We start from the raw sequence: 17,556 nt of genomic DNA on the forward strand, positions 1-17,556 counted from the left end.
CCAACTCCACCAGAATTGAGGCCCAACAGAACTCTCTGGATGGAAGATCTGGTGTGGGCAGGGGTTTGTGTTTGTCTTCTGGGAGGGGGGGGCAGCTGCCTCACTGGGACTGAGACAAGCTTGACTGAAATGGGCAGTCCCACCAGAGCATGGGGTGGGGTGGGTGGCTTGGTGTAAGCAAGTTAGGTAGTCATTGTTCTGGTTGACTTTCCCTCAGATGGCTCTGTGTTTATGTTGAGGAGTGGGGGAGGGATATGACACCAGTCAGTGCCTTTGTTTCTGGAGAAGCATCTGGGGCTTGTGCCTAACAAAGTCCTCTCCTATTTTATCATGGGCGTGGCCCAAGATAGTATTTTAACAGTGGCAGTACAATGAGCAAAAAAGTACAGTTTTCCTAAGCAGATCTTCACATTTGGCCTTATTTTTTTTATATAATGACATTTAAATGAATATATAAAATCATATCAAAACTCAATTTTAGTTTTTGTAGATCTAGCTTGATTTGGAGCTCAAATTATATTAGCAGGATCCATTGTTTAGCTGTTTTTTCCAGGTTAAGGACCTCAGCAATGTCAAGCTCATCCTAATCCCTGAACTAATCACTGGTGATTAGGAGGTAAATAAAATACATGTTTTGGATTAGACTAGCTCCTGCCAAAGCCCAGGTGTGGAGGTAGATTAACCTCAATAACAGAGCTAAGAGTAGGGATGTTATAGTTCTCTAAGGGAGAGATTAGATATTTGATATAAAAAATAGATAACTACTACAGTGAATATATATTTACTGAATTCCCTACCGGAAATATATTTACAAGGAATAAACATCAAACTTAAAGAAAGATCATCATTCACTGAAACTAGAGGAAGACCATGTCTCATAACACGAACTCTTGACGATATAATGTTTTGAACCATGCAGTGAAGACATTGAGCTAGTTGCCTTGGCAAGGAACCCTGAAGGGTTTCTTTCACTTGCAAGTTACAGAAATGAAGATTGGGGATGAGAAAAGAAATGAGTACCTTCCACTTAGGGTCCATTTCTCTTCAAGGACAGCCATGCTTCACTTCTAAGCTGGGGGGTGGGAAGGGCAAGATCTGGAGAACAAGACCAGGTAGCAGGAAAGTCCCAAGATTTACTGCTGGGATCCAAAGACAAAAGCATAAAGAAAAGTGTGCTATCATACCAAACAAAGGGCCTTAAGCCATGGAACTTTATAGTGATATGTTTTCTCAGCTGGAAAATTGATTCATTCTAAAATAAGACTTGGTTAGAGCTGGCCACCTTAGAGTAATGATAAGGAATCCAAGGTACTGAGAGTTTAAGGAACTTCAAGTCACACAGCTGGTAAGCATTGGAGCTGGAATTTAAACCCAGGTGGCAGTCTGGCACCTAATCCACGAGATTCACCTGGATGACACCTCATGCTTTTCTGTGCTGTACTGTAGGGAAAGTATGTGAAGACAATGTTCTTAACAAAGATTCTAGACAAACTTGAACTTCAATAATATAACTTAGCCTTTGTGTTTCTATAGAAGTATAATGAATAAGATAAAGAAAGGTAAACTGTCTTGAAAGCAAAGGAATACGTTTTGTCTGGATCTTTAGGAAATACCTTCACTAAGATGATAAAAAAGCCTCAAATCTCAGGGAAACAACAGCCTTTAGGAGCTGAATGGCTCACTAAGGGCAGTCTCTAGGCCTGAAGACTACAGTCATCACCCCGGGTCTTTATCGAAATGTCAGATGGAGGGCTATTGACTTATGTTTAAGTCTTTATCCATTCAAATATAAAGACCTTAATTTTTGAGGGTCACAATGTGCCAACCCAGGAATATTCTGGAATTGATATTATTAACGTATTAGCTTAAATTATAAAGTTGATACATTATGAAAATTTCACTCTGAATAAAAATACACGTGAGAGGCAAACCAACTATTTCATTAAGTTTGCTCTTTTTATGCATTGTATTTAGGATGGTATATTGCAAAACTAAAATAATTTTAACCATTTAAAATCTTCCTGATATGGGGACGCCTGGGTGGCTCAGTCGGTTAAGCGTCTGCCTTCGGCTCAGGTCATGATCCCAGGGTCCTGGGATCAAGTCCCGCATCGGGCTCCCTGCTCTGCAGGGAGCCTGCTTCTCCCTCTGCCTCTGTCTCTCTCTCTGTCTCTCATGAATAAATAAATAAAATCTTTAAAAAAAAAAAAATCTTCCTGATATGGAAATAAAACACAAGATACAAAGAGAAGAGATTTTCCTAAATGAAAAAATATGCACAAGTATCAAAGTTGATTAAAACAGAATCCAAATGGGTAGACTTATCCACATTTTGTAATAAAATGAACAATGAGATCTTTAAAAATTAAACTCAATCACTAAATTGTTTAAATTAAAAAAAAAGAATTGGCACAAAATCTGTTAAAATGTTCTAATGGTTTAAAAATTTCAATTTCCCAGTTAAGGAAGATTACAGTGTTGCTTCTCTTCCAACTCAGAAAATTCCTGTACAGAGAGAATTAGTTCTGTGTTGATTTGTGTACCATGACAGTGAATTGCCTATTTTGTGATCACCTAGCATAGTGTCTGCACATAGTAGGAGCTTAATAAATATCTGTTAATGTTGAACACATTGTCCAGACTCAACAGAAAATTATTTAATATGAAATCAAAATTATACCTCTGAAAAAGAGCTGACTTGTTCAATAATACCTGCTCGTGTGTTGCTGCTATGTTCAGCCATTTTTAGATGGTAAAGATGGACCTAGTGGGAATTCTTTTTTTTTTAATTTAAGATTTATTTATTTATTTGAGAGAGAAAGAGAGAGAGAGTGAGTGAGCAGGCAAGTGTGGAGAGGGGCAGAGGGAAAGAGAGAGAGAGATGGGGCACCTGGGTGCCTCAATCGGTTAAGTGTCTGCCTTCAGCTCAAGTCATAATCCCAGAGTCCTGGGATCGAGTCCCGCATTGGGCTCCCTGCTCAGTGGGGAGTCTGCTTCTCCCTCTCCCCTGCCCCTAGCCCTGCTCCTGCTCTCTCTCTGTCATATAAATAAATAAAATCTTTAAAAAAAAAAAAAGGAAAGAGACAGAATGTTCAAGCAGACTCCCCACTGATCGTTGAGCCCCACCTACAGCTCGATTCCAGGACGCTGAGATCATGACCTGAGCCAAAATCAAGAGTCAGTCACTTAACCGGCCAAACCACCCAGGTGCCCCCCCTACAGGCAATTCTTGACTTAATGACAAGCTAATAAAGAACAAGATTCTTTCTGAATAAAGATAAGGCTTTTATCTAAGTAGAAATAGAGTCCACTTTTTTTTTTAAAGATTTTATTTATTTATTTGACAGAGAGACACAGTGAGAGAGGGAACACAAGCAGGGGGAGTGGGAGATCGAGAAGCAGGCTTCCTGCTGAGCAGGGAGCCCCAAGCAGGGCTTGATCCCAGGACCCCAGGATCGTGACCTGAGCTGAAAGTAGACGTTTAATGACTGAGCCACCCAGGTGCCCCAGAGTCCACTTTTTAAGTAAACTAGAAGAAATATAAGCTATTTAAAATCAGCTCCTTGGGCATCTGGGTGGCTCAGTTGGTTAAGTGGCTGCCTTCAGCTCAGGTCATGATCCTAGGCTCCTGGGATAGAGTCCCGCATCAGGCTCCCCCTTCTCTGCGGGGAGTCTGCATCTCCCTCTGCCTCTGCCTGCCACTCCCCCTGCTTGTGGGCTCTCTCTCTCTCAAATAAATAAAATCTTAAAAAAAAAAATCAGCTCCTTTCTTGGTATCATAAATATATCCTGGTGGGAAGTATAAACAAGGTACAGTGTGGCATGACGTGAACAATGTTTAGAGTTTAGACATGTTATCCCTTTCTCTCAGCAGCTAGCTGGAAGCAGCTGAGCATAAGGTCTTTAATTGGAAAGAGGAAATATTTGAGATTCAAATAAATGTGATCTGTATAATGGTAAATCTTGAATATTCTAAATTGTTTTGTGAAAAGTTCTGTTTTCCAGCATCAGAATGGTGTTGTGGAAAAATCCGAGAATTAAGATGTGGTCTGGTCTATGGTACATGATCTTAGGCAAGTCATCTAACCTCTTTGAGCATCAGCCATACTGTACCATGTGTAGTTTCCCAAACTTGACAGTTTCTTTTCTGTTGATCAGGCCAAGGAGGTTTGCTTCTATTCTCAGTTAATTAAAAATAATTACCAGAAACTTTTGTTAATATTATCATGTTTTTTCCTGCATCTATATAGATTTTCATCTTTAATCTGTCAACATGGTGATTTATATCAATAGATTGTTTAAAAATGTTGAATCAACCCTGCTTTCCTGGAATAAATCCGATTTAGCCATGATATATGATCTTTTTTTAAAAAATAGTGTTGGATTCAGCAAATACTCTATTTTAAATTTTTATATCTATAGCCATAAATGAAATTGGCTTATAATTTTCCTTTGTATGTTAACTTTGGTTTTGGCATCAATGTTAACTTAGGTCCTAGACCCTTGAAAATAGTTCGGGTGTGTTCCTTTTTTTCTATTTCCTGAAAAAGTCTCAATGAGATAAACTGTTTTTGAATTCACCTATAAAATTATCTGCGCTTGTATTTTCTTTGTAGGAAGTTTTTTTTTTTTTAAACTACTCATTGAATTTCTTTAATAGTAATTAAATTATTGAGTTATTCTATTTCTTTATTTTTTTAAGATTTTATTTATTTATTTGACAGAGAGAGGGAGAGCACAAGCAGGGGGAGTGGCAGGCAGACAGAGAGGGAGAAGCAGGCTCCCCGCCGAGCAGGGAGCCCGACGTGGAGCTCGATCCCAGGACCCCGGGATCATGACCTGAGCCGAAGGCAGATGCTTAACCGACTGAGCCACCCAGGTACCCCGAGTTATTCTATTTCTTGAGTGAGTTTTGATAATGCATATTTTTAGAGAAATTTGCCTTTTGGGCTTGCTTTTTTTTCAAATTAATTGGTGTAAAGTTGTTAATAATATATAATTTTAGCTTTTAGATATCTGCTGCAGCTGTAGCATGTCCACCTTTTCCTTATAAATAACATTTATTTATGTTTTTTCCTCTTATTCTTGCAGAGGCTTGCTCAATTTATTAATCCTTTCAAAGAACCAATAGGTGGCTTTGTTTGATATTTTATTTTGCTTTATATTTCATTAACTTTTGCTCTTTTTTTCCTTTTTATTTCTTTCCTTTCTTTGGGTTGATTCTGCTCTTGTTTTTATAAATCCATAATTAGGATGCTTAGTTCATTAATTTTAGCCTTTCTACTTTTCCCTATAGCATTTTAAAGCTGCTTTCCTAGAACTACAGGTTTTAATGTGTAGTAGCTTTATTATTTTTTATTTCTAATATTTTCTAATTTCCATTAAGATTTCTTCGTTGACCATGGGTTATTTAGAAGTTTATGTGTGCTTGTGTGTGTGTGTGTGTATGCACGTACATCCATGTGCTTATGTGCATGCAGGTATACGTATGTGTGTGTTCTCCAAATGCAGATGCCTTTTAAATTATCCTTTTCTTAATAATTTCCAGCTTATATTGTGGTCAGACAATTCTAGACACTTACTCTGTGGCCTAGTGCCTGATAAATGTTGTACATGTGTATTTTCCAGTGGTAAGGTGCAGCCCCTTCTTTCTCAGCTTCCGGTAACTCACCCCATCTTTCTCATTTGCTTAAGTGCTCCTCAGCTCACTTTCCCCAACCTCCTTAACCTGATTAATGCCGCTCCTAAATGTTCTCCTACCCCTCTTGATGTAGCCCTATTATAGAATTTATCACAGTGTATTATGTTTTTTAACTGGCCTGTTTCCCTTACAAAAGTGAGACTGAGACTCTTCGAGGAAAAGGACTTGTTGTCTTTAAGACCTAGAATTTAAGTGACAGATCTATAATGTTCCAGCCACACTGTACAGTAACTTCTATTTACCCTTCCAAATCTAGTTGAAAGACCCTACTCTTGACAATGGTGATGTGAGAAGGCTGGGCTATTCTGCCCCACAGAAACCATATATAAACTGGCAAATTGTTAAAATGACCATTTCAGGGTAAGCAACAACCATCCCAAAGGCAAGCAACAACCTGGGAAATGTTTATTCATGAAAACCTGCTAGTGAATTGGATGAGAATGGCGAGTTTATAGTCAACAAGCACATGGAAAGATGGTCAGCATCATTAGTCACTAGGAAAATACTAATTAGAACCACAGTGAAATTAAAATACACCTGCTAGAATGGCTGCATTTAAAAGACTGATAATATCAAGTACAGACAAGGGTATGCAGCATCTGGAATTCTCATACATTGCTGGTGGAAATGCAAAATAAAATCGTTACTTTGGAAAACAATTTGTAGGATTATTTTTAAAGTTAAATACACAGGAAAAAAAAGTTAAATACACAGTTAACAATTCTCCTTCTAGGTATCTACCCAAAAGAAATGAATTTCCCCCCCAAATTTGTTCATGAATGTCTGTAACAACACTATTCATTATGACCAACAAAATGTAGTAGTTGCCCCCTTATCCACGGGGATATGTTCCAAGACCCCCAGTAGATGCCGAAACTGTAACTAGTACTGAACCCAGTATATACCATACCTATGAGAAAGATTAATTTATAAATTAGGCACAGTAAGAGATTAACAAAATAATTAATAATAAAATTGAACAATTATAACAACATACCATAATAAAAGTTATGTGAATACAAGTTGTGGTCTTTCTTTCTGCAAATATCTTACTGTATTGTACTCACCCTTCTTGTGATGATGTGAGGTGATAAAATGCCTGCATGAGGAGATGAAATGAGGTGAATGACATAGGCATTGGTGGCGTCGTGTGAGGCTACTCTTGACCTTCCGATCACAAGTCAGAAGGAGGATTATCCACTTCAAGACCCTGGTTGGTGGAGTAGGGAGTACAGAGGAATGGACTGAGAGGGGAGAGCTCTTTGCTTCTCATTCTCTAATATCAAGATATGGCCCATCCCATGCTTTCTTTGCCAATGAGATTATGAAGTAAGTGGCTGAGAAAGAGGAAGAAGAGTCTCTTTTGAGAGAGTGTAATGTAGTCCAAAGTGTTCCTTCTTCCCTGGGCCAAGGGTGAACATGAGAAAGAAGAGGAAAAGGGGCCCCTAGGTAGAGCAGCTCCCACAAGGAAGAAAGACTGCTTCAACAAAGTCCCCAACACCACTCATCTTTTTAAACTTATTGGTCAAAAGGAGGGGATATTTCTATTTTAGAGCTGACTCCTTGGATATATTTCTCCTTCAATGGTGCTCCTTCGCTGGAGTGTCTTCTGTAGTTTAGACACTATTATCAGGATTCATTCAAGTAAGCAGTGGTTCTCAAACTTAAACTTGCATTAGAATCACCTGGAGCGCCTGCCAAACCACAGATGGCTGGGTTCCTGACCCAGTGTAAAGTGGGAGCTGAAAATTTGCATTTTTTAAGAATATTTTATTCATTCACTTGAGACATAGAGATACAGAGAGAGAGCATGAGCAGGGGGAGAGGCAGAGGCAGAGAGGCAGAGGGAGAAGCAGACTCCCCGCAGAGCAGGGAGCCTGATATGGGGCTCGATCCCAGGACCCGAGCCGAAGGCAGACTCTTAACCACCTGAGCCACCCAGACGCCCCGAAAATTTGCATTTCTAACTTAGTGCAAGGTTACATCGGTGCTGCTGGTTTCAGTGCTACCGTTGGAGAATCTCTGGAGTAAGCAGAAAAACTCAAGTTAGAAGCCAGCTGAAACTGAGATCAGCAACACATTTGCCATGGCAAATACCTGGCTAGGCAGGCTCCAGTCCTTTCTAGGCACTCCCTTGGAGTGACTCCCTTTGTGTCCCCAGATCTCCATCATTAGCCCTCAGCTGTGGAGGTCTTTGTCTAGCCAGGTTAGTTTGCTTTCTCTCCCAGGTCGACTTCTCCTTATTCCACAGTTCCTCTGAGAAAGAGGGTTTCACTGTATAATTCTGTGCAAGTCTGTTTACTCCAACCTCAGGCCAAAGCTACTTTCCTCCCATTCCCATGACCCCTCATGTGAGTGGCTACTTCGCTCTCCCCCTTGGGCAGATTTCCCCAGCTGCAGGCACCCACGCATCCCCGTAGTTTCCCTAAACTGAGCTCCCATCTGCATAAGCACAGCCTGGATTCTCTGGCTTGCTGATTTCTCATCCGTGGTGCTGCCCACTGGGCAGCCTGGGAGCCCGGCTCGCCATTCTGGAGCCCAGCATACGGGAATCTCTGACACTATCCATGTAGCTCTATCCTTGTAGCTGTACTCCCTCTACAAAAGGTTCCTGCTCTTCTCTGCTGTGTCCCCAACCCTGGTCCAAGTCCCAGTACCACCTGATCTTGCCCCCTGCCACCCCTCCAAGCCTCTCTTTCCTGGGTTATCCACTCTTCCTGTGTAACTTTGCAAAAGACAATAGGACATGTTATTTGATTCTAATGCACTTTTCTTGTTCTAAGTTAGGCTGATTACCCGCCAAGGCCATCAAGACTTTGGGGGAGGTGGGAATTTTTTGGAGGGAAGAACAAAGTTACATGATACTCAAATTACTATCAGTTAAAGCCTTATAATACTATGCAATAAAATTTACTTTACCCCAAACTGGATATTATATTACTTTTTGATAGATCAGAAGGCACTTTAAGTGATTAAAGTGCTTTTTGTCATTATAAATGTTAATTATTATGGGCAATTAAAAATGCAAAAAGATGAAATTAATAGATCTTTCTGGTTGATAATATGATAGATAAATCAGCTTGTATTCTATTAGAAAGAAGATAAAGTAGAATAACGCCTTCTGATGTTTTCAGTGAAAATCTGGCTCAGACCTCTACTGCTTATGTGTCAGGCTGTTGATGTTGCTAAAAACTTCCTGACATATGAAATTGCATAATGGAATGTAATTATGAAAGCCTAACTAAGAGTTTAAAATTATTAATATTAAAAATTATTTTATTCTGTATCGAAGACTTGTGAACATCATTAATCTTCAAAATATACACTTAATTTTTATCTAAATGTAAGGGATACCATTCCCACCTGTCCAATCAGAAAATTCTTGCCCTACTAAAACGATATTCAACAAGTCTGCTCTACCCAACTATATTTGTACATGTAGTTTGACGATAGTATTTCCTTGAACGTTAAAATTTCTATGTCACAGGTGCAAAAAGAATTTGCAGCAATGTTACAAAACAGGAAAATCATTTATGTTTTCACAAAGTAAAACAGATTTACAAAGGTAGAGGGGCATCTTTCTTTGAAAATTACTTCCAATGAGCTTTAGGGCCCAGCCACCATTATCATCCCTTTTTCTACACAAATGATCCGTTGTAGGCTGCAGTCAATTGCTACACAATTTTTTATACATCAAGGCTTAGTGGAAAGAAGGAAGATGAAGAGGAAATATAAATTACAATTTTCCGTTCATGGTCTAATGGCCTATTACTCAGCCAACTTTCTACACGTAGAAAGCCTTCATTAGTACACCATTAAGGATGACATTAAAACTTCTGATCTGTTCTTCTAGGTTGTAAGTTATGTCTTACATAACAAATTTTACTGGAGCTCCTTCAGGTCTGGTATCTATGTCTATAAATATCTCTATTCCTGCTATAGAAGTGTAATGGTGCAGAGTATAAAAAATATACATACCTTGGTTTGAAAAATTCCTTTTGAAAGTGCAAAATTTAATAAATTAAAAAAAAAGAGGTAGGTGGCACAAGAGTAATGAAATGGATTTTAATTACTCTAATGTCACACTATCTGGTACAAGAGTAAACATGCCTGGATGTTTCTATCAACACTATAACCCTCCATTCAGGAGAGTGGGATCTCCAGGTTGATTTAGGTCATTTTCTGAAAGACGCTGCTATACCACTTCTCTCCATTCTGAAATGTTCCCCTTGGGAAAAATTTGAAGCCTACCCTCTCTCAGCCCCAATGTTTTCCCATTAAAGGGCATTTGGGGAAGCAGCATAAAGCTGCTTCTCTCTAAATATTCCATTTTAACAGTAAATGTTGGTTTCTAGAACTTTCGATCCAGAGAGACTCAGCATTTAAGGTTCCTTTCACTAAGAAGCTGCTTAGGGTATTCCTTTCGTAATGACCTACTTGGGAAGTGCAAATTTCTTATCTCTAAATTGGTATATGAAGTTTCCAAATGGACAAGGAGGCAAGAGATTTCAGGCACTGTCTCCTTCCTAACCGTTTCCTAGCCACTTCGTTCTTGCTCTCAGATCCCAAGCCATCTCCGGCTCACACCTGACCTCCCTTCTAAGAGCAGTTCTGGGTGTGCACAGGGCGTATTTAAGAAGCCACTGCCTCAAAAGCTTGCTGGCTGAGGATGGAACTCCACTCTACACTGAGCTCCTCTGCCTTGTAGCCAGACATCTTGTCTACCATCCCCTCTTCTGATCATCGGGACTCTTGGCCTCAGCTCCCGATCCTCTATTCTACCCTCTCCTAACCTGGGGTCTGACCTGCCAGGCTCTGCTGAGCTCTTCATCTCATTCTTAATCTGTTCTTCCTCGCCTCCCGGGCCCTGCTATACCCCTCACAGGCCTGCTCTGGCCTGTTGCCACAGAATCCAGACGAAAAGGACATCTAAGTCCTAAACTCTGTGGTGCTACCAGAAAACTATGTGAGTTCAGGCAAGTGGCTGAACGGTCTGAACTCCGTCTCTCTCCCTGTGTGACCCCGGGGGCTGTGTTGGGGCATCTCTAGGGTCTTTTAAGATTGAAAACTCTAGTTGCTGTGGGGCCTCTTTCCCGCCTCCCTCCACTTTCAATCTTCTGATTCTGTTTCAAGCAAACAAGCAAGAGTGCAAAGTGAGGTGACACAAGGGTAAGACTCCATTCTCCTTTTGTAAGGATTACAGCATTTATCTTTATTTGCACTGCCCTGTACAGCTGAGAAAGGAAGGCGGTGTGTTCAGAATCTTGTTTTATGCCTGGGTAGCCGGGTTCCCAGCATTTGAAGGGAGCTCCTCCACATAAGCAGCAGGAAAATGGCCCTTTTTTCCATTCAGGGAGCCAAACCACCATCCTTCTTCTTGTTTCCTGTATATAGTCACAATGTCGCCTGTGAAAATGCATATTTAGTTAGACAAATGGCTCTTTGCTATTTAAGCACATGCCCGAGCCCAGCTGGTAGGACAGTTTTAAGGAGATTCTGCTTTCAAGGAGTTACTTAGTAGCATCATTCTCTGCACATGATTCAGATGAAGCAAAATTTATCCAACACTTCTGTATAAAGCAGGCATAATGCAGAGAATATTAAAAAGAATAAGGTAACAGGCAATCAAGTTCTGCCATAAGATAGTTTCATTAAAAACAGTATCATATGGGATCATATATACTTCTTGTGCTGGATGGCTTACTCTGGATACAGCCTATCAAACTTTTCTCAGTGTCTGTGTTTTCAGGGTTTCTCATGTTGGTGGCCGAGATAGTCTGATATGGTGACTGTGAGGAGTATGTCTCAGCTACCAGACTTTTCTTTAGATCAAGACAGCTTCTCTCCATTACATGAGCCAGTTTTATAGTCCAAAGTTCCAACTCACAGCTTTCACAGAAACACAACTCCCCGTTCAGCAATGTAGATCGCTTTAATAAAATATCCATTTGAAGACAATACTTTTTAAAGCAATGAATCAAATACATCGACTTCCTAAGAAACACATGGCCCTTCTCTAATTCCCTCTTTTTAAATAATACTATTCTGATATTAATAACCCTAAAGCTTAACCTGGTGACCCAAATCCTCTGGCTAAATCCTTCTCTTGCGAGAAAGAGTCCTTCCCCTCTGGCTGTTGACTATACATCAAAGCAGAAACATCGTCTTCCTTCAGGATCCAAGAGCTCCTCTATCTTGAGCATCCTTCTGAGGTAACTTTTCAGTCTTTCTTTCACTCTCTTCCCCAGTTATTTTCTTTCTTAGGTAAAGGACTGTCCACCCCTCTTCCATCCCACCTCTCTCATAAATCACTTTTTATTCTTACAGGAGATCATTCTCAGCCTAAGTTCTACCTCCAGTGAGTTCTCTCAGGTCAGCAGATCTCCGGTCAGCATATCGACACAGTCTACTAACAGGAATTCAAACAAATAATTTAAGGTCTTGTTGCCAGCTTCCCCAAACCTCCAATGGCTCCATTTACTTAAAGAACCTACTTACAATATAAAGTATAAGTAGACTTTGCTGCCAACAGAACTGAAGACAAAGAAGAGAATCAATTTATTGTGTACCTATGTAACTCAAAGCCAGGCCCTGGGGTCTAGGTGGCATCTGGGAAATGCGTTTTTTATTCACATGGGAAGTGGGAATACAGCATTTCATTTACTCATTTACTGCTGTAGGGTAAACCTAGGATGACATGATGAGGAACAAAGTGACTTCCAGAACACTTCCTACTTTTAAATAAAGGCAACATTGATTTAAGATGAATGGAAGAGAGGGTTTACTTTCTATTTCCTTTTTTCTTATTTTTATTTATTTCTGAGCTAGAAGGAAAAGTAGTTGCTGGAAGAAGTCTGGCTGGTGAACTGAAAAGGAAGCATCCGTTAACCAATAGCAAGTACATGGTGTCCCTGTTGTATGGCTGCAAAATCCATCGTGACTTCCTGTTGGCTAAGCTCTCTCCTACAACACAACTCTCTTTCACTCACCTTTTCATTTCTGGATCTCTGCCTTAGCTTTAACATCCAAATATGGTTGCTAATTGGACACACAAAGAAAGTTGAGGCTAGTGACTTTTTCTTATTTAATGATGAGGGTAACTCATGACAGCACACCTTTCCATGTTCAACAAAAATCTGTGACACAGAGAAGGGGGTCATTTCCTAGACTGGCCATAAACCACTTTTCTGAGAGGTAAGTGGGAGAAACGTTAAGCTGGGAGTTCTCTGATCCGACTTCTAGAACTCACGCTTACCCTAAGCCATGAGAGGAAATCATTTCACATTCCTGTGTGTTTAGTTTTCTGAAAAAGAAAAAGGTGGGGCTACCTTTCTAATAACTTTCCATTACCGACACTCTATCCCAGTGAGCACTGTGATAAGAAGCATGACTCTGGGTTTCTGAGTTCAGAGCCTGTCTATCACTTCTTGTAACTTCAGCCAAAGTACTTAACCTTTCTATGCCTCAGTCTCTCAACAATAAAATGGGAATAAACAATAATACCTACCTCAAAGGGCTTTTATGAACTTTAAATGGGACAATGTACTTGCAGCAATGTCTAGCACTTAGTAAACACTGAATAAATGTCAGTTATTTTTATTATGTGACTTTTATTTTTGGCGTGCCTTATCTTTATGTCTCAAAAAGGGTGATTATAAACCTGAGATGATTTGATGTTGTAGTAACTTGTAAGGCTGTTGTAACAAAGACAGGAGTGTTACTCAAGTGAAAGATCTCAACATGGTAAGGCGATCAAACTATTTGAAAATGATTCTTACCTTTTTCCAAATTTAATTCATCATCTTGTCTGGCTTGAAAAGAATATAAAGCCTTGCAAAGACCACTGCCGAGCTGGGCCACACCGGAGGCTGAAAGTTGGATCCAGTTATAATTATTAATGCTGTGTCAGTAGGCAAGATGAACATGATGGGAAGCTCTTGAGTTATTTCATGGTGTGGTACAGAGCCTAAATATACTGACATCTTCTCAAAAGGAAAGTTTGTAATTTCACACAATATTCATTCCTTGGTATAGTACCCATTTATGATACACTACTATGTGTATGGACTAGGTATATGATATAATAAAAAACTGTATGATAATGTGGAACATAATAAGTCTGGAGAAAAAAATAATAAAGATAATTTAAAATTGTTTCCCACATGAACTTCTTTATCAACATCAGTTAGCTAATATGTATGGTAGTTGATGCATATTTTGGAAAACACACACCAGTTTTGCCATTCAGGTAGAGATAGGGGTCTTGGAGCACGTGCTTGCTTCCATCACCCCGAGGTTCTGATGGAACTGTTTTTTAAACATTGTGACGGTGAGTCTTTACTACACCATGTAGACGATTATGTCCCGGGTTTTCCTGAAACTCTTCCTGCCAACTTCTCATCAAGAAACTCAAGAATCAAGGTTATGGAAACTATAGTTAAACAAGGGACAATGACGTGTGTGAATGTGTATGTGAGTGTGTGTGTGAGTGTTGAAAGGTGAAAAGTGGGGGGTGAAAAGCTTGGGCAAATAGCTAAGGTCAGGCAGCTGAATAAAGGGAATAGGTAGGTCTTGGGATCACCGTATTTCTCACAGAAAGGACAGGATTTCCATGGAAGTTTGGAGAACGGTGTGGAAATAGAGCTTCTCACAATGGTTCAGGGGTGAATGTATGGGCAGCAAATTGCAGACTGTTTAAATAATATGGATGCTAGTCATCTAAGGGACCTTCTCATAGCTTACATTTTTTTTCCCCCAACCCTCTGCTTTTTGATTCCTTCCCACATTTTGGATTACATCTGCACAGAAAGCACACAAATGCTAACAAATTAATCAGTGCTAACCGAAATGCAAATTTCTTTGAGCTGATATATGCCCATGTGACTCTGAAAATAAAATGTAAATGTCACAATGTGCTTTACCAACAGAATCCGGCCCCAAATTATTGTGGGCATGGGATTACCTGTAGATGAGGAACTTGGGATTCTCTGCCCACCAGAAGATGTCCTGCTCACAACATTCTCTAATCTCTTCATCAGAAAAGGCCGAGTTATTTTTACATAACTATGTGTCTGTTGCTGTTTAAATAGTACAAAAAAAAAAAAAAAGAAGAAGAAGTCATTTTAACAACACTGTCATCAAAGGTAATTTTGAAAAGTAACTCTTCCACATTCCTGTTTTCCTCAGGAATTTTTTTTTTTATTTTGGGGGGAGCATATAAATAAGTTATTCGATACTTTTCTAAACTCTACTATAAATCTGAATTGTTTCTGAAGCCGTAATATTTTCAGAATTAGAAAATTACCACACTGTACAGCCTGTGTTTGCAATTCTGACCTGCAGCTCCAGGTCAAATAATAACATTCAGAGCTGAGCTTCTTCAAATTCAACTTTAATGCAAGTGAATTTGTCATGACTCTAAGTGATTGAGATCGGTTTAGAGTCATGAAAAGAAAAGAATCCCTTTAGCACAAGATGGTTACAGCTCCCCCTTCTGACAGGAAATGGAAAACAGCTTCAAGGAGGAGTGACTCCTGTACATTCACGTGGTCATCATCAATTCAACTAGTGTATTGCCGGGAAAATACATGGGTGTGAATTTTTCAAACTGTCCTGACGCTTTGCCCACATTATGTACTTTGTTAAATGGATGGGACTATTGCATATCACAAAATCTTATGATTTAGGTTTGTATGAAATTTTACTCTAAAAGCATGTCCAAAGAATAAAGTTAAGATATGAGGTGGAAGAAGGAACCCAAAATGTTATTAGCTCCTTGTATTTAGTCTACAAAGAATGTATTCATTTGCAATTAGCTCTTGTTACTGCACTCAAAAGGAATAAAAATAAATTTATCTTAAAATTCCACATTGGGATTTGAGATATAGGGCATATATAATTCATAATAGCCTTTTTGCCCTGGTACTACTTGAAGCCACTCCATACAGCAAGCCCCGTCAAGAAATTACAACTCGTCTCTTAAATTTTTACCTTTTCTTTCCACTTGAAGATGGAGTTACTACAGGGATGGCTGGGTTGAGGTCTTTGCTCAAGTTCTGCTAACACCGATGACAGTTTGTAGGAGTTTGCTTGCAAAAGGTCTAGTTTCAAATTGGTCTGTGGATACATCATTTGGCCATGTGAGTAAATTTCTAGAAAATGAGGCACAGCTGGGTGGGTAAAGGGATATCAGGATAACTTCCAAGATGACAAAGAGGTCTAGAAAGGTACACATTCAACTCATGCAGACAGGCACAGAAAATGTTAAAGAGAGCAAAAAGTGGACACTTTAAGCACCTTAAAGGAAAACCCTGGTTGTTGAGTGTGCCTTATTCCGGACTCTTATAAACAGGATAAACTGGAAACCTAGATAGATCAATATTTTGTGGCAACAGACAGTTTTACTCACTTTTCTGTTGAGGAGTGAGAAAGGGGATAATAAAGTGTTGATTACAGAAGGTAGACTTTCAGAGGGCTTTGAAGAAAGGCAGTTGAATGGCTCAGCATTGTGAACACAACTGAACTCGTATCAAATAGAATCAAACTAAAATGGTGTGAAGTGGGTTTTGTTGTTGCTGCTACTGGTGTTACTGTTTTTCTTAAAGAAGTGAGGTCTTATATTACCCAAAAAGTTTGCAGTAACACTTCTGGAAACTGGAAACAATATTCAGGAGTATTTGGGTATAAAAATAAGTGAAGCTAAAGATACACTCCCAGTTCTCCATTTGACCTCCTGTTCCCCATTTGACCTTGACCTAGAAACTTAATAAGAGCTTCTTTGACAAGCTGTGTTCAGTCAGGGTGCCTGGAATCTAAGCAATGGAAGGGGCCCGCTTATCCCATCTCTTCTTCACCATTATTTCTCCCTTTTCCATACCTCCAGCATGGCGATTCCTAACCCTACATCTCTGCCAGGGGGCCACAACCATGGACTGAACACCTCTGATCAATGGGGAATGATCCACTGCATTGTGGGGCAGGCTTACCTAAGATGAAATCAAAACCCACCGCATACCTTCTACCATTAGACCTAGTCTGCATCTGAGAACATCATAGGGCAAGCCTCCTTCTTCCTCTGTGTGGTGCTCCTTCCCATATCTGAAGACAGTGTCTAAATATATTCAGTTTCTGCAAAAATTTCTCATAGAACATGCCTTACCAACATTCTTGCTTCAAATATGGCACTTAAAGGACCAAGAGACAATGAATGGGGAAGAATTTAAATGAAACAGAGTTTCTTCCTGCAAGAAACCTTCCCTGGGGAACACAAAGTCTACCAACATCGCCAGTTTCCGTCCACCAGATGCAGGGGTATAACCAAGTTAGATGGGTATTTGGCATCCACTACTTGAAGGTTCATATTGGCTCCATCATAAACACCGTGAATTCAGGGGGCAGACCCTCTCCGACCTTGCACGCTCTGCTGGGTGAATCAGGCCAGCATGTACCCAGATGATCCCAGTACATGTTCTACGCTGGTAATGACAATGAAAAATTCTATGCAAGAACAACCGAAGAAATAAACTTACAACTTAACACCATCACAAAATTCTCCACATGACTTTATTTTGGTAAATATTATTTGCATAGATTTAATAGACCAAACATTTTGCACTGTCACAGAAGATGTCCTACCGACTGCTTTCTAATTTCACAGGAACCACAGTCATGCGTCCCTGCAAGTGTGTTAGACCTCTGCCCCCAAGTGAACAGAATTCAGGCCTTTTCTTTTCACTAAGAGTGTTAGGCTTGTTTTTACAACAGCTCCCCCCTCTAAAGGAAGCCTCAGCTAAAAAACAGATTAAACTGTACTTGGCTATATCAGTCTCCTTTCCCCAGAGAACTATTGACATTGC

The 17,556-nt window shown here is 39.8% G+C and overlaps 1 protein-coding gene across 6 annotated transcripts in view; it reads right to left on the reverse strand.

The window, feature by feature from the left end:
• Window positions 1-10,887: 10,887 nt before the first annotated feature.
• NOSTRIN (nitric oxide synthase trafficking) overlaps window positions 10,888-17,556 on the reverse strand; it is a 51,800-nt gene continuing 45,131 nt past the window's right edge. For all 6 annotated transcript variants that reach the window (XM_081814242.1, XM_081814241.1, XM_081814240.1 and 3 more), the window contains 4 exons: window positions 15,692-15,817; window positions 14,664-14,778; window positions 13,480-13,569; window positions 10,888-11,107 (listed from right to left, as the gene is read on the reverse strand). In XM_081814242.1, the coding sequence (XP_081670368.1) occupies window positions 10,971-11,107; window positions 13,480-13,569; window positions 14,664-14,778; window positions 15,692-15,817 (468 nt within the window). In that variant the 3' untranslated portion in view covers window positions 10,888-10,970. The remainder of the gene's footprint in view (window positions 11,108-13,479; window positions 13,570-14,663; window positions 14,779-15,691; window positions 15,818-17,556) is intronic.

Source organism: Leptonychotes weddellii, chromosome 3, assembly GCF_054177405.1.
Source record: "Leptonychotes weddellii isolate Sample4059 chromosome 3, ASM5417740v2, whole genome shotgun sequence".
In the NCBI taxonomy this organism is placed as follows: domain Eukaryota; kingdom Metazoa; phylum Chordata; class Mammalia; order Carnivora; family Phocidae; genus Leptonychotes; species Leptonychotes weddellii.